A 25,202-nucleotide genomic window follows, 5' to 3' on the forward strand; every position below is an offset into this window, starting at 1 on the left:
ATTCTTATCTTTAAGGCTTTAGGGTTCACACAGGGAGGAGTTACATACACACACACACTCCTACCACCCCCACACACACCTGGGGAGGCGTGACACACATGCACTCCCATTCATCTCTCTCACATGGGGTGGGGGATTTGACCAACCAACCCGACCCTCCTTGCCCGGCACTCTCCGTCCTCTATGCCTGGCTGAGTCCCTGGGACTGACCCGCCCCTGCTGGTACTTGGCACCACATCTTCTTGAGGCAACACATGGGGTGTGTGCACACATGGTCACATGCCCCCCATCCCCAGATTTCTGCCACCAGGGTTCACACCAGAATGTGGCAAGCAGCAGCCTTCCAGCTGCAAGGGAGAGGTTGTGGTGGCGGGGGTCCGTGTCTTTGCAGAGCTCATCTCCCCTCCACCCCACCATTCCCATGTGGCTGGAAGCAGCTTGTCCCTTCCTGCCCGCACAGTGTCAAAAGGCAGCTAACACCTCCAGGCTGCTGCTGGCCACTGACATAACGCAGTCACCTCCTGTCCCCTGGCTACAGCGCGGGCAGGAAGGGGTTAAGCCCTAAGGATGCATTGTGCACCAGGGCTTAGGGAACCTGAGGGCAGGGGCTTCAGCGAACCCAGGGAAGGAGGGGTGGATGAAGAGGGTGCTAAGCCCCTACCCGGGGGGCTGCTGTGGAGCCTGCAGGTTCAGGGCGTGAACACGCTGGAAATCGCTTCCCCTCTGCCACTCCAGAGCATAGCTGAGGGGCAGAGTGGCTTCCCCACGCCAGCCACGTGTGGGGCTTTGGCATATGCAGAGCTTGGCTCTTCCTGGCCTGCGCCTCAGGCCGGAGGGTCTTGGGATTTCCCGGGGCATCAGCCCAGCCAGAGGCAGTGGAGGAAGGAAGGAGCCTGCTGGCCAAGCTTTTGGTGAGAGCTCAGTGCTCTGACCAGGAGCTGGTTTTCTGCACAGCTCTTGGAGCAGGACACGCCCTGCTAGGGGGGATATGGAGGAGCAGCAGGGCTGGGGGGGACGAAGGGGCAAAGCAAGGAGAGGACGGGGGGGGAGCATGGAGGGGCCGATGGGTGGGCAGCAGAGGCAACATGTAACCGTCTGCCACCTGCCACATGTAACTGGAACTATACTGGCAAAAGAATTCCTTTAGTCAATATAGCATATGTTACGTTGGGAGATGATTTACCTATACTGATGAAAGATCTCCTTATGCAGATATACACTGCATCTCCACTAAGGGTCTCTGCTGATATAGCTATATCAATGTAGCCACGTTGGCAAAGCCTTTCTCGTGTAGACTAGCCTTAAAATCAAAACACCTGAGTAAACAGATGTTTCTTATTTCAAGCCAAAAGTCACCATATTATTGTATATCCCATGAGAGAGCTAATTCCAGAGCCACAGCCCTCTGCTGATTTCACCTGCAGGATTTCAGTTCTAGGGACAACAGGAAAAGTATTTCTTCTGCTTAGTTCTTCGGTCCTTCTTTCAGTTTTAGTTCCCAAATATATTGTATTTGTCAGTTTATTTTGCATCTCTTAACAGCATTGCAAATATTGTCACTTAATGTATATTTATACACTCCTCTTAGAAAAATATCAGAGCATTTCAAAACAGCATCCAGGAAATAATTACCAGTAATCCCCGACTTTGCTTGTATTCTTTGAGGACTTGCCCAATATTCTCCACCAGTCCTGTCTGAGCAACCCACTTAATGTTGAAGTTCTCCTTCAAGAATACAGCTTCCATTCGCAGGTTCACAAGTAACATATCCAAATGTGTTTGCTAAAGGAGCAAAAGTATATTTAATTGCACAGAGAGTTCCCTGTTTGATATTAAAGGGACACTGCCAAGTAGCCTAACCCCAAGATGTAGGTCTTATTTAAAAAAAAAAAAAATTGGAGGGGGTAGGGGGTGCTGCTTTACAAAACCAAAAATTAATATTTTCAAGATTATTTAACAATTTAAATGAAAACAGGTTTTATTTTTTATTTAAATATTCCCATGAAGTATTGGAAATCCAGTCACTATACCACTGGCTTATGATCATGCATGGAAACCAGAAAGTGGAACTTTCATTTTCTAAGCAGAGTGAAGGGCAAAAAGTAAACAAAGGGCCCTAATCCAAAGTGCTCTGAAGTCAATGGAATGACTCCCATTGACTTTCATGGGCTATGATTCAGGCCTAAAGACAATAATTCAATTTTAAAATTTATTTTAGTTTTAATAATCTAGTTTGTTATTAATGACAAAGAGTTAAGGAAACAATTATGATTTTTATCTTGATAGTCTCTCTCCCAGACCTAACTCCATACTGCAAAGACTACCATCTGTGGGCATTTTGTTACTGTAACCAATGAAGCGGCAGTCATTAATTCCATCTCTCTTAACTCCTGAATCTATTCTAATTCATAGATTTTAAGGCTAGAAGGACCTGTATAACACAGACCATATTCACCCAATTATTCGTACACTGAAATATTAAAGGGACACATTCTAAAGTGCCTTTGACAATTCATACCTTGTTTACTCCAAGCTGCTTGCAAGAAAACAGAAACAATTCACATCTGCCACATCTTATTGACTAATCAGAATAAACATTTTTGTAGCTCACTATTTACATCTTATTTCCTCTGTAAAGGCTCAATTCTGTGCAGGCCTCCTGTGAGGTGCTCAGCATCCTCAACTCACATCAACTCCAATACGTCACTGGAGAGCCTCAGGATCAGGCTCTACATACTAGCAAAATATTCCTCATAATTCTCTATTATGTGGTTTATAACCTGCTTTTTCATTTACTTTATTTATCTAAATATAGTTTATGCACTTTTGTTGACATTTTTGGTGTCATATATTTGTGATGATGTAAACAATAAGAAAAAAGTACATTGCATGGTATTTCTATTTTCATCTCACATCCCTTCCTTAAAGAAGATATTCAAAAAAGGAAACAAAATACTAACCGTTAAGTCTTTGCTTAAGAAAGCGTTTTCTCTTGGAATCTTTTGGATTTTTCCTGGTCCAACATTTTTGCTAATGCACTGTCAGAAAACAATATTGTACATTAAATTGGGTTCTCATCTAATCCATACTTTTAAGTTGCACAGCAATCTGAAGAACACGTGTGTACTAGTTCAAGTTTAGAGACAGGGTAGAATACCTCTGCTGGGCTGTATACTAAAAAAGGAGTGTTGCAAGCTTTCTATTTTATGGACCACGACATAAAGCCAAGAGCCAATCATGGACCTGCTTTCTTTCCCAACACTCCCACTACATGATTCTCAAAATATTTCATTCTGCAGACCACCACCAAAGGCTCTGCAGTCCATGGATTACCATCTGAGAATCTCTGTTCCAGTATGTTCAATTTTCAGTGACAGTAGGCAAATAAATTGCCAATTACTTCGAAAGCACTTTTAAATAATAGAGAGTTAAAATCACCAGATTGCTACTTCACAGCAGCTTCCCGGTTATTTTGCTGGATTTTGCTTCAAGGCATGTGATTAAACAAAGGAACAAACTATATTCCTACAATTCCAGGGAAAAAAGAATTTCAAAAAGACACTGCCTAATTACAGTATATATGAACTGGATGAAAACATAAGGTCTAATCCATCAGCCCTTTATCACAGGCAAAATCCCTTTTGAAACTAATAATTTTGCCTGAAAATGGACTGCAGGACTGGGCCCACATTTTGCATTTCGTTTAAAATGGATTTCAAGACTAGTTTTTATAAAATTGTTGTGCAGAATAATTCACGGAAGATTCAGGGACTTTTGACAGAGTGAGGACTAAGGATTTACAAGACTAAAAAGATACCTAGACAAAGAAACAAAATATTAAGCTGTTTTACCTTAACTATGGCCTGAAGAGTATGTATAGATTCATCCACTGCCACAATGTAGTGGGTCCTTGGCCTATGGTCAGCTATATTTTGTAACACCCTGCAATATAGCAAATGCAATCAATGTCCATTAGTGGAAGGGAAAATATTGTGTCTTTAACATGAAATATAATATAGAAGCAACCCCAAGGCAAAAGGTATGAGGAAACTCTGAAGGTGAAATTCCAAAGCATGCTATTTTCATGTTGATTTTTATTCATAAGATAATATAATTAGATATCTCAGTTTGGCCAAGACACTTCAGAAATATGGAGCAATGTCTCTAGAAAATATACACCAAGCTGCTACTTGTCCTTTCTATTCTGGTTTCAAAAACTGTGGTGCAGTTTCATGTTGGTTCCATTCGGTTTATGGTACTATGTTCTGGACATGGTACTTCTAGGAATTTCTTGAAAGCATGGCCTCAATGTGACTGTAAGTTATTACTTCCAGAAGGCCTTTTTCTTTTCTTTTTTTTTTTTTTTTTTTTTAATATGGAGATATACCTATCTCATAGAACTGGAAGGGACCTTGAAAGATCATCGAGTCCAGCCCCCTGCCTTCACTAGCAGGACCAAGTATTGATTTTGCCCCAGATCCCTAAATGGCCCCCTCAAGGATTGAGCTCACAACCCTGGGTTTAGCAGGCCAATGCTCAAACCACTGAGCTATCCCTCCCCCCGATATATCCCTCCCTTCCAATATATCATGTTGGAAATATTTAAATCTCCATTTGCCTGAAAATGATGTGCCAAAGTCAACTGTAGTCCATTTTAAAAAATTAAAATAAAAAAAAAAATGGTAGCAGCTGTCTGAAATCTCCACTGGTAGGTATGGTTTTGGTATATATATGGATACTAAGCATTTCCAGGGATGGCCATCCCTAAAAAGCATACTTACGCTGCTAAATCAACAACATGAATGGTTGGAAGAAAATTGTTTCCATCACCAAAAACTGGTATTGCAGGAGTCTCACCAAGCCAAGCTGTCTGAAAATAAATACAAATGAAGCAGGAGAGTTATATTTAATTAGAGTTGCAAAAAGGAACATATGTACGGTTGGTGAAACTAGGTACATCCTAGATTTTAATGTTCAGTTTCTTGTATGTGAGTATGAGCCGCAACTGAGTAATCAATTCTGCGAGCTGCTGATTGCCAGCCTACAAAGAGCCTACAAAGGTAGTGGCATTTTTGACAGAACTGCTCAGTTTGGGGAAAGCTTTATTATTATTATTTTATATCCCAAAGGATATAAAATGAAAACAGAAATGAAGAAAGCTTTGGGGGGGGGGGGGAAATCAAACTACACTGAAAAAAACATTGTTTACCTAATCCCCAACAGGCATGCTGCACACTCCATTGAGGCTCCATGATAGATATGCTCTTACCAACATAGGATATACTGGGATAGAGTTCAAAAACTGTGGAATGACTGAATATGTTTTAAACTAAAAATCTGCTAAATGACTCAATGTGGCCATGTCCACACTACAGATCCTATGCTGGCATAGCTATATTTATAGGCTGGGCAGAATTTGATTTTTTAAAATATATAATTTCAAGGAATAATATCAGTGTTTATTTTAAGCATTTTTTCTTTTGCTATCGATTGAAATAGTCACAGTTGTGGGAAATTAGAGGGTGGGGTCAGACAATTATTTAATGGCAGTCTCTAATAAGTTCTCAAGCAGCAACTTAATTTCCTTTTTTACAGGGTTACTGGCCTAGTGGTTGGGGGAAGCTGTAGAACTGACATATCTTGATTTTAAGGCTTTTGACACAGTCCCACATGACAATCTCATAAGCAAACAAGGGAGATGTGGTCCAGATGGAATTACAATAAGGTGGGTGTATAACTGATTGAAAGACCATACTCAAAGAGTAATTATCAATGGTTCACTGTCAAACTGGGAGGGTGTATCTAGTGAGGTCCTACAGGGGTCTATCCTGCATCTGATGCTATTCAATATTTTAATTAATGACTTTGATAATGGAGTGTAGAGTACACATATAAAAGTTGCAGGTGACACCAAGCTGGGTGGGTTGCTGACCCTTTTTAGGACATGATTAGAATTCAGAAAGACCTTGACAAATTAGAGAACTGGTCTGAAATCAACAAGATGAAATTCAATAAAGACAAGTGTAAAGTACTCCACTTAGGAAGGAAAAATCAACTGTACAAATACAAAACAGGGAATAACTGGCTAGGTAGTAGTACCGCTCAAAAGAATCTGGGGGCTATAGTGGATCACGAATTGAATATGAGCCAACAATGTGATTCAGTTGCAAAAGAAGCTAATATTCTGGGATAACAGGAGCATTGTATGTAAAATACTAGAAGTAATTGTCCTGCTGTATTTGGCACTGATGAGGCCTCAGCTGGGTCTGGGTTTGGGTACCACACTTTCAGAAAGATGTGGACAAATTAGAGAGAGTTCAAAGGAGGGCAACAAAAATGAAAAAGGTTTAGAAAAACTGACCTGTGTGGAAAGATTAAAAGAACTGGGTATATTAGTTTTGAGAAAAGAAGACTGAGGCTGTACCTGAAAAACAGTCTTCAAATATGTTAAGGGGTTTTATAAAGAGGATGCTAGTCAGTTGTTCTCCATGTCCATTGAAGGTCGGACAAGAAGTAATGGGCTTAATCTGCAGGAGGTGAGATTTGAGTTAGTTGTTAAGAAAAACTTTCTAACTATAAGGATAGTTAAATACTGGAATAGGCTTCAAGGGAGGCTGTGGAATCTGTCAGAGAAAAACAGAGTTCTCACTCTCAGGTTGGGTGCAGCAAGTCAGATACTTTATTATCTCTAGCAATTGCGTGGAGGGAGAGAGCTAAACAGGTTTCTCTCCAGGTAAACAATGACAGCAAACATTTATACCTTTTGTTACATATAATAATGGGCAACAGCTGCATTTTGTTTATACATGCACCTCTACCTCGATATAACGCTGTCCTCGGGACTCGAAAAATCTTACCGTGTTATAGGTGAAACCACATTATATCGAACTTGCTTTGATCCATCGGAGTGTGCAGCCCCGGCTCCCCGGAGCACTGCTTTACCGCGTTATATCCAAATTTGTGTTATATCGGGTCACGTTATATGGAGGTAGAGGTGTACATCCTCCTGATATCTTATTTTCCTCAACAATTTAGACTATAGTCTGCATTCCATACTTATCTAACACAAGGTCACAACTTCTCATACAGTTCTTTCCCACTCGCCTCACACAATCCTCGCTTCTACAAATCTCGTGTTATTAGGATTACAGCTAGCCTGACTCTTGCTCACACAAGGGGACTGTTTGAATATGAAATCCCCTTCAAATCCCTGTCAGTTCTTTCTCTACTTCCACAAATCCTAGTCCATGGAGGTTTTTAAGAACAGTTTAGATAAACACCTCTCAGGGATGGGCTTGATTTACTTGGTCCTGCCTCAGCACAGGGGGCTGGACTAGATAACCTCTCAAGGTCCCTTCTAGACTTAAATTTCTATGATTCCATATTGGCGTAGCTATGCCAGTATAGACCCCCAGTGTAGACACAGCATGAACTGTCAGAATGAAGAGTTCTTCCGGCATAGTAATACCATCTCCACAAACAACATTAGCTATGACAACAGAAGTACTTTTCTGTAGGTATAGTTGTCTCTCTAATGGGGTTTTTGCCAAAATAACTATGTTAACTAGTGTGTGTATTTTTTTCACACTCCTACTCAAAACAGTTATGCTGGTATAACTTTTAAGTGCAGACTCTGGGAATGGACTTCAAGAGGCATTGGAACAGGTCCTCTGCCTTGTTAGTAGAGATATTCAGAGTACAGTAATACTGCTGTTATTAAAATCCTTTTCAATTTACCTTTAAGAACTGTGCAATATTAAACTAAACTTCACCAAAATTGAAAAAGTCTACCTTAAAAAAGTAGTGAAATATTCCTTCTTCAGCTCCATACTGAAGTCCTGAAGCAACAACATAGGTTGAAAATTTGTTTTTGTTCTGTGGAGTAAAACAGGAAAGTTTTAAAAAACACTATGAACAGTGTTATAAATTAAATTTTGTTGACTTACTGTGAAATTGCACTTGAATTCTATATATGGAATAGTTCACTTACATCACTTCAACATGGAAGTGAGATGAATTCCTACATAACTACTAATGGGGTAATAGGCCTTTTGCTAATACTGCCAGCAGAAACCAATAGTGAAACTAACAAGCAGGCTAGGAACTATCATTCCCCAAAGTATCCTGAATCCAAGTGAGATTCATCAAGAAAGACAGACCACTGGTGCCAGTGGGGCTAATTAAATCTGCATGAAAATGCTTTAAGTGCAGCTCTTCTTTTGGATACAGAGGATGAGGAGAGAGGGGAATTAAGTATCTTATCAACATGTTATATCCACTTTTTTCAGAGAACTTCTTTCAAGAGACTAAATTGTTACATTCCCATCCAGCATCTTTCATGACCTGAAAAATCAAAAGCAATTCTACTAAAAGTGGTAACATGGACAAATTGCTAAGGATGAATACAAAAGAATAGTGCAAAGTATGCAGGGACAAAATCTGAAAGGCTAAAGCACAAAATGAGTTACACATCACAAGGAACATTAAAGGAAATAGGTTCTATAAATACATTAGGAGCAAGAGACAGATGAAGGTTCTCTTAACAGCGAGGACTTTCAAGTGTTTCCTTTAAACTAAGATAAGTTTTAAAAATTTCCAGGGGAAACAAAATTCATCTTCATGCTGTGAATATCCTAGACATTCTATCTATGTGACTCTATAAAATAGCCTGCAATCATTACTAATGGAATAGAAGCAGAAGTGACAGTCTATTTTTTTCACTATGAGGATAATGTATCTCTTGAAAACACATTTCAGAAACATATAACTAAGACCACTGTCAGTCAATCTTTAATTTTATAGACAAAATACTACATAAAGGGAACCTGATTTACATATTTAAATAATTAAAAGTTTACAATAACAAACAGGAAATATTTCTCAGATCAGTTGACTCTAATAGCTTTTTAATAATCACTGGAATAAAAAGATAAGAATCAGGGGAGATTAAAGACAAAATATTTACCGTAGACCATTGAAATATGGGCTAATGGACCTTTGAAAGGATTTAGGACTTCTAAAAGTATCTTTTTAGTGCCATAAGTCATATGCATGAGAATGTATTACCCACGATTGTGACTATAAAATTCGTATTAACATTTTACATCAAGCTATAATCTTGCAATGTAGGTCTGTTGGAACATATATATCTATATAGATATAGATATATATAGTGACGGACTCAAACCAGAAGGAGAAAAGAGAGCGGGGGAAGGCAGGTGTATCAGCCTCAGGATGAGCAGCTTTCTGTTCCCTGGATAGCCAAAAAGGGGCTGTTCCAGGCTACTTGGGACACCTGGTGCCAATTAATCTGTTAAGGCCGTTAGGCTAATGGAGACAGCTGGAACCAATCAAGGTCCCATTCATACTGCTTAAAAGCTCTCCTTCCAGTTCCCACAGGTGAGCCCCAGTGAAAGAAGCTAGAGGAGAGGAAGTGTTGCTGAAGCAAGGGTGAAGCTAGAAAAAGCGGCCCATAGGGAAGTGGCCCAAGGAATTGAAGTAGCTCTGGTGGTGAAGGGAAAGCTGCCAACTGCTGCTATCATTAGGGTCCCTGGGCTGGAACCTGAAGTAGAGGGTGGGGCTAGATTCCCTTCCCCCCCCCACCCCAATGTCTACAGAGACCCCCTTAAGAAGGGAAGCAGGCCTCTGTCCAGGCAGGTGACTAAACTGCACCTACTAACTCAAAGGAGCAACAGGGTGCATTCTAAGACTATATACTGCAGAAACAGTGGAGAAAATTATACTGGATCAACAGGATGTGTACATAAAGAAGTTTCCCAATGTATAAATTAAAAACAAAGCAGAATATGGTAAAAATCAAAGCATGTGTTAAAATTGTGGGGGACAAAATGCCATGATTAATGTATGTAAATTCTTGTGTGGCTCAGAACAGTAAATTATGCAAGAAAAAGGAATGCCCAATTGCACTGAAAATTATCCTGTATAGACCTTGAATTTAAAGTGTAAATATGGTGCTACAATTTTTTTTTTTGTAATTGGCTAATTGCTTATGCTTGCTTTGCTTTTTATTTTGTGCTTAATAAAAAAAATTGTGTATGTTATAATTTAGGAAAAAAAATAAAGGTTAGTGTAAGTATTTAAAATAATAAAGCTGAAAGCATTGGACACTATTCCTATGAAATAATAGCCATGGCTTCAATATTAAGAATCCTCATAATTAAAAAGAGTAAAAATATGGCTTCTGGCTTGTTTTTTGAATATTTGAACAAATTTAGGGGTACATAAATATACATATGGAAGCACCTCTAAAATGAAGGTATAAATCAAAGGAAATAATACATTCCTCTATTTGTGGAACAGCCTAAAAAAATAGAACCAAATAAAACCAAATGTAAAAAAAAAACAACCTTTTAAGGTTAAATTTAAAATATGGTGGAAAGATGGCAAAAATGTGACATATAAATATCTAAAGCCAAAGTTTTTTAAAAAGCAATACAGGTATTGGTACATACTAAGGGGGAAGGACATCTAATGTTTAAATTTAGTTATAATAAGAATCTAAATATAAGTACTCTGGACTGTACTACTTAAAGTTTAAAATTTGATGTAGTCACCCTAAATGTGACTAATTAACAAATTGGTTAATACTCATGTAAAATAAGTCATGGCTCTTAAATTATGAAAATGTGGTGTAATGGTAAATCCTTCCACAATAAGATTGTTGCTTTTGAAAAAATAATGGGAAAACCTATTTTGGGAAATATGGTTTTGTTTATTAATCAAATACCAGTAAACAAGATTGCACCAAAAATCATGGCAGATAAGCACCCATCTAAAAAAAGTAATCAAAGCCCCAACTATTGTAAATGGAACAATCTGGTTAAAAGATGCTCAAGTAAACATAAGTGCACAACATCCGGAGTATATTCCTTGCCTCTATTACAAGCATGGCAACAACAATGGGGAAACAGAACTATACAAAATAAAAAAGTATAGGAAAATATATCGTAGGTAGTATTGGTGCTGTAGTTTTAAACTCCTTTAGTATTAAGACTTACAAGGAAAAATGTCAGCTTTGGATAAAATTTTGAGAACTATACAGGGATGTGTAACACACTTTTGGTGCATTAGTGAAACAAAAAATTAAAAGTGTAAAAACTCCAATTAAAACAAGCCCAAGCCTTAAAGTCTCTAATTGTAAATCTATTTGGTGTGTCTAAGATTAACAATAAAACTGTACTAGCAATACAATGTGTACAAATGCAAACTTATAAAATACAAATGTAAAGTAATCCATAAAAAGTATTTAAAGTATTTATAGAACAACACTGTCTGGTATCTGCCTGCTCCCCATCCCGTAGGAAGACCTCTACTGCAGGTCTAACAGATCTAGTCACTGACTGACAAATAGTGCCCTTCAAGGTCTTTTGCAATATTCATTAAAACCACTAGATGTCACATTCTAGCCATTGTAAACCATTTCTGCTGGTTATTTGTCAGACTAATTAACAAAGTTTTCCTATCGCTGCAAAATAATAATGCCATAAGAAAGCTTTTCCAACATTCTTCTGATGCATGCACCTATTTAAAAGGTAATTATACCTTTACACCTTTAGTAGCCTGCTTAGGCAGAGATTTAGCACATAGGAATGGCCACACAGATTCAGACCAGTGGTCTATCTATTCCAGTATTTTTTTTTTCTCATAAGGGCTAATGTCAGACACTTTGGAGGTCAGGTGTAACCTCCGTCCCCCATAATGGGTAATATTGTGCTCTGAGGGAAATTTCACAACATACATATCAGGGAAGTAAAGCCAATTTTTTTTTTTTTTTGGATTGCCAGGTCACTTTATACAACATTGTTGATTGTCTCCTCATGCCATGGCTAATGTTCTGTATTGTCATTAACCATATGAGAACCAAGTATGATTTCCAGTGCCATTCTCTGTGTGCCATACAGAACAAGGGGTACTATACTTAATTCAGAGTATAAATATTCATTTTTGGTGAGGTCCTTATTTCCCCCTCGTGCTCACCCCCTCCCCCCCAACTAGACTGATGTCCAAGCTTATGTACACCCTAACTCTGTAAGATACTGAGTTCCCTCTACAGAGAGATGAGTGCTTTCATGTCTCATGGTGCCCTAACCTAAATACTCCATGGAGGCTCTGAGCAACTTGCAAGGCCAGATCTATACAGAATGAGTGGTTTTCCCTAGAGTACACACTTGCGTTTCCTGATTTCTGCTCTAACCTCTACAATGCTCTAAGGAATTCAGTATGAGGTAGGAGAGCAGGAGTTGGACGACTGTTGTTGTTGTTATTATTTATATGGCAATAGTGACCAAACATGAAGGAAGACAGTGTCTTCCCCAAGGAGCTTAGCAATCTAAAAAAGACACAGACAGATGAAGGGTGAGGGGAAATAGATATAACATACATGCAAAGTGATCAGAGTGATGATATGCACACTAGGTGTTTGGGATGAGTCTATGGCCCTGATTCTGCAATGGAGTGCACACAAGCCAAAGGGGCTCCATGCAGACAAAGCAGTCTGGCAACACACAGTCTGTTGCAAGATCAGAGTCTATCTAGGTAATCACTGCTCAGAATTTGTGTCCCATAGCCATAGTATGTATCTGAGAACCTTCAAAGTATTTAAATTAGACAGAACTATAACTTCATAACTAACCAGAATTTATTTGCTGCTGTTCTTTTCAAATTACACATACTAAATTCCCTTTTCCCCCACCCTTCCTTCATCCTTCAGCACCCTTGTCTTCTCCCCATAAAAGCCCCCAGCTCCAATTCTATTTCTAATATAACAAATACATGAACACATCTTATGAAATAAGCTTGATTTATTCATTGATTAAGTAAAAAAGCATGAATTTGTAGTGGAAATAGATTAATATAAAATAAACACACACACTTAAATCTCTAAAGCGTCAATTCCCGTCTCAGTATTTTTACACATTTCACATTATTACCACTGGGAGCTATTCACATTTATCAAGGAGTTAATATACTTGCAGAAATCTGTTAAACATTGTGGACAATTTATATTAAGATGAGAGAATTCTTCAGTTTAAGTAAAAAAGAACTGCATTCAAATAGGTTATTTTGAGGTACTTACTGTTTTTCCAAGTTTGATAATCACTTTTTCAGCATTTATATGGTCCATAAAGTTAGGGTGAGGTTTTCTTCTGCGATAATCTTCTTCAGTAAAAGGAATTTCTGAATCATCCTATAGAGGAAAACAACTCTAAGAAAAATGTCTTACTTTCCTGGAAAAACATTCAAAAAGTTCTACATGGCTTAAACCAAGATAAATTTAAAATGACTGTGTACTTTTAAAAAATTTACATTGTATATAAAAAGCCTCAGTTTTTAAACATGTATAAAAAAGAAATTCTCAAAGTCTTGGAGGGGAAAAAAATCAAATGATCAATGCTTTTAAAAATGTAGATGGATCAAAACTATTTAAAAGGAAAACAAGCAAAACAAAATCTTGAAGTTGCTTCTCACATTAGCATATACAGTTTCAGAAAGACTTTAAATTTGTGAATTTCAAAAAGATGCCACACCAGGTTATCTATGCTTCCAATCATATAAATTTTACATGCAACTCCACACATGAATAGTCCTATTGAATTAATTTACGGTGTCTAGATCTAGATATAAACTCAAAGTTTTGTAGTCAATGACATAGGTGCAAAAATCAACAGTGAAAATAAGTTTGTTTGATGTTGACCATGTTCATTACAACTAGGGTACATGCTAAAAATATTTAACAGTAAAGAAAAAATTCAGCAAAAATGAATATTACTTACTGGGTCAAGAGGTTTGCTTCGTGCCCATGTCATTATTGTTGAAACTAAGATAAATAACTTTGGTTTCTCAAAATGGAGTACCTCTCCATGTAATGCTGTAAAATCAAAGCAAAGTGCTTATTTTACTGTAAGCAGCATTACTGCTATTGTATTTGTTTTCAAGTTAAAATGTTCTATAAAAACAGTTAGTACAATATCAGTGTGACATAACTTTTTTCTGCAAATGACTTTCATTAAGTTTGATATTAAACATATATTTCTTATTGCTTAGCAAATTAAGCTAATATCATAGGATTAAATTGCCAGGAATGATCATCTCTTCCCTTAAGCTATATGCTGTAGAAAAAAATCACTTGTCAATAAAGATGAATCACTTACATATTTTAGTTTGCTATCAAGATCTATTGTTTTCAGGGTTAGAATAGAAACATTATAGAATTATTCCAATAATGCAGCCCCCTTATTTTAATCCAGAGTTAAATAATATAATTAGGGTTAAGGTTTATTTGTTTTCCACTCAAATAACATACATACATATATACACACACACACACACACACACACTGTAAACATGCAACTACAGTTTGTCTTGCATGCTGTATGAATACCTTCTCATTTTCACTGCAGGAATCTTTTGTAAAGCCATTAACATGGGTTTCATTGTCAGGTGTATAATACAAAGTGGTGGGTCATAATGGTTCTACTGAAGTTTTAAGTCAAAATATAGTTTGAATTGTTTTGCAAAATACTCAGTGCCTTGCATGGTGTCAAGTATCGGGGTAGCCATGTTAGTCTGTATCCACAAAAACGAGGAGTCCGGTGGCACCTTAAAGACTAACAGATCTATTTGGGCATAAGCTTTTCCTCATTTTTGCAAAATACTGAATCTTGATGTTGATATGAATTGCAAAGGGGCAAATCTTCCACCCAGCTACCACCCCAAATAGATTAGCTGGGCAGTAGGCAGTTGTTTGGAGGAAATAAATGTTCCCTTTCAGGTCATGGAGTGGCTACGGAGCCATTCCATGGAGGCTATTCCAGCTCAAGAGGTAGAGAAGGCACCATGTCCCCTTCTCCAGCCTGATGAGAGGAGGATGGTAGGATCTAAATAGCTGCAGATTTCTTCCTGTGCCTTACCCTTCTCTTCTTCTCCTCCCCCCACATCATACCTTCTACTTGCTGCATTGCAGAGTGTCCCCACAGAGTCCAAAGTTATACATGAGCAGTATTAATAAAGGATGCATTGTACTGTAAACAGAATGTAAGTTTCACATTTTAATTTCATATCCAAAATAATATGTGGTCCAGATGCTGTAAAGATCTTGGTAGGAGATGCTTCTTTGCTGCTAGGAAACCAACAAGCCTGAAATGGAAAGGAAGCTATCTTTCTGATAATGAGGTTTGAGATATCATCTTGTCAAAAGAATGCAAAGCAAAATATGACCAGTATGGTGAATGGAGAATTATTATTTGATGGAGTTTTACACTTGGTGTCACAAATATGCTACCCTGTTCATTGAGAATAAAATGTACGTTGATTTAATCTTTCCTTTTAAAATACATTTGTATTTATTTTTGGCTGCCATTATCTTGTTACTTGATCAAAAGTTTACTGACTCCTTTGAAGGATGAATGTCTCCTACCCAATGCATGGTGCAGTAATTAAAGTTTACCATTTCTCCATACTGCTCTTTCAACTAGGAACCTAGTTTCATATCATAGCAAACTACAAATCTCAATTTATGTGACTAATTATCTGTTGCAAATTCTGATTGCTGCACAACAGGCAGTTTTCTGTTCAGTTACTGATTATACTAACCAGAAGCGGCCCAAGTAGCTTCTTCAATTTGATTTGCATCTTCAGTGATGTTATAAATAATGACATCACACTCAAGTAGGTGATCTAGAAGTTCTTCTCGAGTAGAGATCTGGAGAGAGAGAGAACCCCAACAACCCCATAATCTTTTATAGAAAGAATAAGTTCCCCTGCCCAAAATTCTTTTTTCTTTTAACTTTCACTTTCCTACTGCAAATCTGGGGTGCAGACTGCTGTAGAGCAGCAGTTCTCAAACTTTAGCAACCCAAGGACCCCCATTTTGATTTAAAATTTTCAGACCCTCAAGCTCCCTGCTCAGCCCCAGCCCCCCCCCCCCTCATTTGCCCCCCCCCCCAAGGGCCCACCCCACCTCTTCCTGCCCCTGGCTCCACCTCTGACCCCTCCTCTTTCCGCTCCCACCCACAAGCACACCCACTCCTCCCCTTCTCTCCCAGTGTCATTGACTTCATTGGAAGCAGGATCAAGACCTGTGTGTTTTCTATTACCAGTTGGCTAGTTGACAGCCAACAGAAATCATCCTGTTCTTCTTCAGGTTGTGAAGACCTTTGATTCTATAACTAGAGGACTAATGTTCCAGGCCTAGCTCTGCAGTTGAGTGTTCTCCTATAAAGAAGAGAGAGTTTCTCCCTAGCTAAAGTTGCAACCACTAAAAGGCTGATTTTTTTTTATCCTCCTTGCAATTCCAGAAAAAGAAAATGAAAAAGATAATCTCTTTATATTAAAGTTGAGAAAATTGCTCCTTTTTTGTAAAAAGGAAACATTTCTGTGAAATGTGTAATGTTCAAGACCCTCTATCTGCCTAGCTAAAGCACATTCAGGTTCCAGTCCTGCAATATACTCTGTGTGGGTACAGGGTTTGTTAAGAAGCAATTTGCTGGGTCAGGACCAAATCTAGGAACCAAAAGCTCTAGTTCCTTTCCAAAGATTTCATAGGAAACACATGGTAGAACTAAGAGCAGAAATCAGATTACTGAGGAGACACCCTATAGCGAGGCACAGGTGAGCCCCTTTTGTTTCGGCCCCTGCTGCCCTCACCAAAACTAATCAGGGATGCCGCAGGTCGATGCAATCATCCATGTATTTTATGTATAGTTCTTTCCCACCACCAGCGTACTATCTATGTACAGGGTTTTACAGTCAGCAACAGACCACAGCCACCATTCCCTCTCAGCCTCTAGCCTCCCCTCACACAGCCTTTATAGCCCCTGGCTAATTAGGCTGGCAGCTGCTTCTAGTTGCCAAGCAGGCAGGGCTATTCAGCCAGCCCCAATCAATTCCCCTTGATGGGAGCTGGCATGGCAGGGGGCTGATTAAGCACTTCGTGCCCAGCACCCTGTCACAGACTCTTATCGTTCACTAGGCCACAATAAATTTTATAGCACAGTTTCAAATTTCTCTATTTAATTAGGCCAAATGTAAAGTCGGGCTAATGTTCACTAACTTTTAAAAATATTTTGAGATCCACATACGAAAGAACACTTTAAAGGGCCTTATTTTCCCAAAGTGACAAGCATCCATGTTCTCAAAATCTGGTCAGTTGGGTGTCTCAAGTTGGGCACTCAACTATTGAGGCATCCAGAATAACAAGTCACTGCTGAAATCTTGGCTTCAGTGAATAGTTAAGGCCATCCTACATTTCACATTGCTCACATAATGAACACATCATTTCCAGGAAGTATAAAGAAATGGATAAAGGAGTGGGGAGGGAAGATAAGGAGTTTAGTTTTGGCCATGCTAAGGTTAAGGGGATGGTGAGATATACAGAAGTGTCAGACAGAGAGGCTGAGATATCTGACTGGATGCAGAAAGACAAGGTAGGAGTAGAAAAGTAGGTGTCATCAGCATACAGATATCAGTCTATCCATTGTGGACCTGATCCAAAGCACACTTAAATCAATGTGAGTCTTTCCATTAATTTCAATGTTCTGTGGATCAGGCCCTCTGTGAGCTGATGAGATCACCTAGAAAGAGGCTGTACAGGGATGAGGGAGAATAAAATACAAATGTAGTACTTCTGAAAGAACATGTAGAAAATAATTTTAGAAATATATAAATCATACCCACAAGTCTACAATATATATTTGTATATTTATTTTTTTATGGTTTACAGTAATCCAAAGTTTGTCGTAAAGGTGACCTAAAAAGACACACATTTATTTACTGACAATTTAACAAGACTGTTACTCACTGTGTAAGTTTCCTGAGCAAACTCTGGTTTCATACTCTGTGCCTTAGCAAGAGTCCCCACTATTTGGTAGACTCCCTCCTTTGGTTTACCGAAAGTAACATCTATAGCTGACATAATTTCATCTTCATCTTCTTCCTCTTCCTCTCCCACCTCTTCAAGTGATGCTCCAACAACACAATTGGATAAATACTACAATACAGGAAAAAAAAATCTATAAATAAAAGGAGACGCAGTTTAATATCTGTAAACAGGGTAAACAATTTTCCTCTTCAATATCAATGCACAATTTGTGTTTATTTCAGGTACATTAGATACAGGGGTTCTCAACAAAATTTTTGGTGGCCTCAGATTGCGGCCACCAACTCTTGCTGGTGGCCACACTGACAATTTTTCCTAAAATTCTTAATTAACTTTAGGAAAAATAAATAAATATGCACATACACATGTCCAAATCATTGTAATTTATTGAATCTTTTTGTAGGCTCAATAATAAAAACAATGTACAATTGTCTCTATTTTTTACTGGACCAGAATAGAAACACAAATAAGGTGCTCTGAAGGTTCTTGTCTTTTTTTTTGTTTCTTTTGCTTTTTTAAAAAGACCTGCTAGCTAGGTAAGTCTGCTGCTGTGAAAAGTGATATTAACAAACATATAAATATCACTTTTCACAGTAGCAGACTTACTCAGTCCTGGCAAGCCCAGGGACAAATTAAGCCTTGGATGGGGAGGTCGATAGGGGGGGAACTGAGAGACATAGAGATGCATGATGGGCCAGCGGAGGCAGCAGGGACCAGGGGTGATGGGGGGCGGGACAGAAAGTGGAGACACAGAATGGGTTAAGATTGTTACTGGCATAAGGCAAAGTTGCATATTATCCCCACTTCTCTTCTGCACTGTCATAGACTTTGTGATGAGAAGAGTGATGGCTGCTGCTAAGGACACTGGTATTGTTTGGGGCAGGATAAGCTGCAAGACTTACATTTTGCAGATGATATATTCATACTGGATACGAAACTTGGATGGAAAGAAAAGACTCTTTATGAGCATAAAGCAATACCCTTCATATCAATACACATAAGAACGGCTGTACTGGGTCAGACCAAAGGTCCATCTAGCCTAGTATCCTGGCTACTGACAGTGGCCAATGCCAGGTGCCCCAGAGGGAGTGAACCTAACAGGTAATGATCAAGTGATCTCTCTCCTACTATCCATCTTCTTCTGCATAGTAAAGTTTCAAAGTTGTATTAAATCAATGTTCAGTTGTAAACTTTTGAAAGAACAACCATAATGTTTTGTTCAGAGTTACAAAGAACCTCCATTCCCGAGGTGTTTGTAACGGTGAGGTTCTACTGTAATTTTTCACAGATTAAGATATCAGCTTTTCAATGCTGTCCTTCAGCAATTGCTCACTTTTAAAAAAAAAATACGTCTATGGCGGGAAATCATAGTTGCTCATTTCATTTAAGAAACACTGCTTCAAACTCCTTTAAAAATCTTGACTTGTATTACTTAACACCTGGGTAGTGATGAGTCAAATGAGCAGTGTTCAGTATTTGAGGTTTGGGATTTATAGACCAATCAATCAGATTTGAAAGTGCCAAAAACCATGTGTGTGGTTCTCATGAGATTTCTGCCATCTTGGATTGAATGAGCTTGATAACATCTAGTCTTGTAAGATTTTGTTCACATCAGACCCTGAACTGGACTCAAGGAGGGACCAAAACCAGAGAACTAATTGGATTCAGGGATTCAAATCTGAATTCTCTCAAATTCCTTTTTATATTTATCTATTTATATCTATATAATCAGGGCATCTATCGCCTTGGTATCCAAGCACTGTACAAAAAAGGGCCCCAATCCTGAAGATGACTTCACATGGGTTACACCTTAACCAAGGAAGTCAGTGGGGCTCTGGGCACAGTGCAGCTGTCCATCCATGTGTAAGAAGCTAAAGGATCAAAGAATTTAGTACTGGTGTCAAGATTCATAATAAAAATTGTTATTTCTCTCCTTCCTTAAGGAATGAAGATATGTGAATTTCTCTTCAGAACTTGTCTAGACTAAAATAAAATAACACGTTTTAAAAGTCTAGAGTAAGCAAGGAATACTGCCTTTAACACATACTAAACTGGTGAGTTAAATCTTGGGGCTAGCTTAACCTATGTACAGCCTTGCCAATGCTAAACTTTTCAAACATATTAGTTAACACCTTCTCACATCACACTTTAAATCCTAGTCTAGGGTCTGTGGTTGTAAAGGGTTTCTATCCTAGTTTTATCACATCTCTACACTGAAGCATTTTAAGACTGAAATAATTTTTAAATATAAATGCATGGTCATTATTTGCACAGTTTGCTTTTTGCATTAGCCTCAGTTAAAACAATTAAAACAGACTAGTCAGTTTCACTTTTGTTTATACTAACACTACTTGGTGTCATTTATTAGCAGCTAGATAACATTTGAGTACCAAGCTGCAACCATTACAGTTGCAAACAATGGCTAGCTTGTGTATGAGAGATGGTGTTTAAATCCAACCAGATGACAAAAAAAATACATGTTTTCACTGAAATATCATGAAATATAGGTTTTGTAAAATTTTAATTGAACAAACCTAAGAATTACACAGTTCTGAGAGTGAAGGCAAATCACACAAAATAAAAACCAACACTGTTATACTTGTGACATATTTAATGTCCAGTATTTTGAAAGCCACTGACACTAGAAATGAATGATGTACATTATTGACATTACAATTTTTTAACCATTGTGGCACTGTGAATACCCAAGAAGGTACACTTTTAAACACAAAGGAAGAACGGAGAGCCCACTGGATGGAACATTTCCAGGTTGTGCTCAACCAGATAGAACCACTAACATACACTGAGGTATGTGAAGAAATACCTTCACTTATATCACTAGAAATAATAACCTTTGAGGTAGTAACTGAGGTCATAAACCAACTGAAGAGAAGTAAAGGCTATGATAAGATAGATGCTAAAATGTCAGAGAGGAAGTGATGGTGAGTTACATGTGCAGGTTGTACGGAATGGTTTGAGAAAAGATCTGTCCTAAAGATTGGAGAAGTGTTATCTGCAAAATTCCAGTGTGCCCCAATGCCAGGTAATGATCAAGTGATCTCTTTCCTACCATCCATCTCCACCCTCTGACAAACAGAGGCTAGGGACACCATTCCTTACCCATCCTGGCTAATAGCCATTAATGGACTTAACCTCCATGAATTTATCCGGTTCTCTTTTAAATGCTGGTATAGACCTAGCCTTCACAACCTCCTCAGGCAAGGAGTTCCACAAGTTGACTGTGCGCTGTGTGAAGAAGAACTTACTTTTATTTGTTTTAAACCTGCTGCTCATTAATTTAATTCAGTTCTTGTATTATGGGAACAAGCAAATAACTTTTCCTTACTTTCTCCACATCACTCATGATTTTATATACCTCTATCATATCCCCCCTTAGTCTCCCTTTTTCCAAGCTGAAAAGTCCTAGCCTCTTTAATCTCTCCTCATATGGGACCCGTTCCAAACCCCTAATCATTTTAGTTGCCCTTCTCTGAACCTTTTCTAGTGCCAGTATATCTTTTTTGAGATGAGGAGACCACATCTGTATGCAGTATTCAAGATGTGGGCGTACCATCGATTTATATAAGGGCAATAATATATTCTCCGTCTTATTCTCTATCCCCTTTTTAACTATTCCTACCATCCTATTTGCTTTTTTGACCACCTCCGCACACTGCATGGATGTCTTCAGAGAAATATCCACGATGACTCCAAGATCTTTTTCCTGATTCATTGTAGCTAAATTAGCCCCCGTCATATTGTATGTATAGTTGGGGTTATTTTTTCCAATGTGCATTACTTTACATTTATCCACATTAAATTTCATTTGCCATTTTGTTGCCCAATCACTTAGTTTTGTGAGATCTTTTTGGAGTTCTTCACAGTCTGCTTTGGTCTTAACTATCTTGAGCAGTTTAGTATCATCTGCAAACTTTGTCATCTCACTTTCTCCAGATCATTTATGAATAAGTTGAATAGGATTGGTCCTAGGTCTGACCCTTGGGAACACCACTAGTTACCCCTCTCCATTCTGAGAATTTACCATTAATTCCTACCCTTTGTTCCCTGTCTTTTAACCAGTTCTCAATCCATGAAAAGACCTTCCCTTTTATCCCATGACAACTTAATTTACGTAAGAGCCTTTGGTGAGGGACCTTGTCAAAGGCTTTCTGGAAATCTAAGTACACTATGTCCACTGGATCCCCCTTGTCCACATGTTTGTTGACCCCTTCAAAGAACTCTAATAATTAGTAAGACACGATTTCCCTTTACAGAAACCATGTTGACTTTTGCCCAACAATGTATGTTCTTCTATGTGTCTGACAATTTTATTCTTTACTATCGTTTCGACTAATTTGCCCGGTACCGACGTTAGACTTACTGGTCTGTAATTGCCGGGATCACCTCTAGAGCCCTTTTAAAATATTGGTGTTACATTAGCTATCTTCCAGGGTACAGAAGCTGATTTAAAGGACAGGTTACAAACCACAGTTAATAGTTCCGCAACTTCACATTTGAGTTCTTTCAGAACTCTTGGGTGAATGCCATCTGGTCCCGGTGACTTGTTAATGTTAAGTTTATCAATTAATTCCAAAACCTCCTCTAGTGACACGTCAATCTGTGACAGTTCCTCAGATTTGTCACCTACAAAAGCTGGCTCAGGTTTGGGAATCTCCCTAACATCCTCAGCCGTGAAGATTGAAGCAAAGAATCCTCCATTTAGTTTGGTCAGCAAACTGAGTAATTAGAGAGACAGCTATGGTGGTTTGGCCATGTCATCAGAGAATTAGAAGGTATGTCTAAGATTGGATTACACCAGGAGGGAAGAGATAGGGTTTCCAAGTTTCAACTTTCACAAAACTAAACACCCTTGCCCTGCCCCCTATGGGGCCCTGCCAGGGCCGGCTCTGGCTTTTTTGCGGCCGGGGGGAGGGCGCCGGGGGGGAGGGTGGCCGGAGCCCTGGAAGGAGGGTGGCAAGCCCCAGCCGGGGCTCCGCTCTCCCCCCGGCGGCCAGAGCGCAGGGGGCAGGGCGGCGAGAGGGTGGCGAGCCCCAGCCAGGGCTCGCCGCTCTCCCCCCGGCGGCCGGGGGGAGGGCGCCAGGGGGAGGGCGGCAAGCCCGGCCGTGGCCCCGCTCTCCCCGGGGGCCGGAGCGCCGCGCCACCCCCTTCCAGGTGCCGCCCCAAGCACAAGCTTGGTGGGCTGGTGCCTGGAGCCGGCCCTGGGCCCTGCCCATGCTCCACCTCTTCTCTAAGGCCCTGCCCCCTGCTCACTCCAGCCACCGTCCATCTGTCGCTCGTTCTCCCCACTCATTTTCACCGGGCGGGCTCAGGGGGTTGGGGTGTGGAAGGATGTACGGGCTACGGGCTGAGGGTGTGGGTTCTGGGGTAGGGCCAGAAATGAGGGGTTCAGGGTGTCAGAGGGTGCTCCGGGCTGGGACAAAGGGGTTTGGAGGGTGGGAGGGCTCCAGCTGGGGATGAGGGGTTTGGGATGCAGGAGGGTGCTCTGGGCTGGGATTGAGGGGGAGCAGGGGTGGGGCAGAGGGTTGGGGCATGGGAGGGGGAGCGGGCGGCGCTTACCTCAAGCAGCTCCCAGAAGCAATGGCATATCCCCCCTCCAGCTCCTACGTGGAGGTGCGGCCAGGCGGCTCTGCGCGCTGCCCCGTCCACAGGCGCTGCCGCCCCAGCAGCTCCCATAGGCCATGGTTCCCGGCCATTGGAAGCTGCTAAGCCAGCGCGCAGAGCCCCTTGGCTGCGTCTGTGCCTAGGCGTTGGAGGAGAGACATGCTGCTGCTTCCAGGAGCTGCGCGGAGCCATGGCAGGCAGGGAGCCTGCCTTAGCCCCACTGTGCCGCCGACCAGACTTTTAACAGCTCAGGCAGCGGTGCTGACCAGAGCCACCAGGGTCTCTTTTTGACCAGGTGTTCCGGTCGAAAAGCAAACACCTGGTAACTCAAGGAAGAGAAGGTGTGGTAGGCAAAGAATGACTTATCCTAGTACCATTGAAAAGGATGCTGCCATCATGGAGATAACTTACGATGGAGTCAAACATCTTGCTGGGAAAAATGGGTTGCTCTATGTGCCACTGGGCACAGGAGAGATTTTAAGACTAAGTAAATCTATTAACATTGCACCTTAGCATATGGTTCCCATGTGGGAGGACTGGCGGAGGGCACCCCATAGTGCTTAGATCCTTGTAGCCCAGCAAGTGGTTGCTGATGATAGGGGTATTAAAGAGGTCCTATGGTCCTGGTGATGTTGTCTGCATCATAGCTCAGCGTGTGCCTTTCTATTGGGGGTGCCCAAAGAAGCAAGTAGGCTGGCAAAGGTGCCCTGGCACCAGCATGTGGCTCCAGGAGGAGTATTGCCAGGGAGACTGTGCTCTTGATGATGGCTAGCACCTTGTGCTGGGGCACGGGGCCGCTCTCTAGTCTTGGCTCTGGCATCAGCCACACCCCAGCAGGTTGTTCACCCCCGCGGGGGTGGCCAGCGATGGGGCCGTATCCCAGCTTGCGGCTTGAGCGGAGCTCGGAGAGATCCTGTGGCCCGCCCCCCCCCCCCAGGGACCCCCACTCCGCGGTCACCTTCCCGATGCTGCTGCCGCTGTAGGAGTCCAAATGGTTTAGAAAGACCCTCTGGCTGCGAATGGCCCCTTCGGCCGCGGCCACCACCTCCTCCTCCTCCGCCGCCATGGCGCTCGCCGGAGAAGCCGCGCCGTTGCTAAGCGACCAAACCAAGCGGCAGGGTCCTTCTCCGCACCGGCGCGGGCAGCCACAGGGCCGGGCCAAGACGCGGGCAGCGGGCGAGGCCGGTGCCAGGCCGCCTCGGGGGAAGGGAGGCTCCCGCTGGCTAGCGGGGGAGGCAGAGACCGATAGCGGGGGAGGCAGAGACCGAGTCAAACAGAAGGGAAAAGGACAGGAAGCTGTAACCGTCCCCTAAAAGAGGGACAAAGATCTACAGAGACAGAGGAGGAGACAAGGCGATAGTGGAGGTGGTTCAGGAACAAGAGGGGAGAGACTCACGATAGAGGCAGAGTTTGACTTTTTAAAATATCACACGCTGTAATCTAGAGTTGGTTGTACTGTATGGTTCCAGGTAGGTAAGGTACTTGCACAATTCTGATCTGAGTTCGGTGAGAGGCATTTATATTCGCATGGATTTATGTGCTTTTTAAATAAGAGTCAGTATTTCATAGGCATTTTCACTAATATGGTAGAACCCCTATTTTATGAACTAGCTGGGGAGTGAAGTTCATAAAATTGAGTATCTCACAGTTACAGTACATAGTTGGAGTAGAGGGCACTATATTG

The 25,202-nt window shown here is 40.7% G+C and overlaps 1 protein-coding gene across 2 annotated transcripts in view; it reads right to left on the reverse strand.

The window, feature by feature from the left end:
- Positions 1 to 24,596, reverse strand: part of AK7 (adenylate kinase 7) — a 53,966-nt gene extending 29,370 nt beyond the window's left edge. For both annotated transcript variants that reach the window (XR_004645433.1, XM_034768015.1), the window contains exons 1-10: positions 24,477 to 24,596; positions 17,819 to 18,007; positions 15,613 to 15,721; positions 13,794 to 13,888; positions 13,097 to 13,207; positions 7,792 to 7,875; positions 4,782 to 4,870; positions 3,852 to 3,942; positions 2,961 to 3,038; positions 1,633 to 1,782 (exon numbers count right to left, since the gene is read on the reverse strand). Coding sequence is in view for 1 of the 2 variants with exons in the window: in XM_034768015.1 (XP_034623906.1) it covers positions 1,633 to 1,782; positions 2,961 to 3,038; positions 3,852 to 3,942; positions 4,782 to 4,870; positions 7,792 to 7,875; positions 13,097 to 13,207; positions 13,794 to 13,888; positions 15,613 to 15,721; positions 17,819 to 18,007; positions 24,477 to 24,584 (1,104 nt within the window). In the remaining variant the exon portion in view is untranslated. The remainder of the gene's footprint in view (positions 1 to 1,632; positions 1,783 to 2,960; positions 3,039 to 3,851; positions 3,943 to 4,781; positions 4,871 to 7,791; positions 7,876 to 13,096; positions 13,208 to 13,793; positions 13,889 to 15,612; positions 15,722 to 17,818; positions 18,008 to 24,476) is intronic.
- Between the last annotated feature and the right edge of the window lie 606 nt (positions 24,597 to 25,202).

Source organism: Trachemys scripta, chromosome 4 (assembly GCF_013100865.1).
Source record: "Trachemys scripta elegans isolate TJP31775 chromosome 4, CAS_Tse_1.0, whole genome shotgun sequence".
Taxonomy (NCBI): Eukaryota; Metazoa; Chordata; order Testudines; family Emydidae; genus Trachemys; species Trachemys scripta.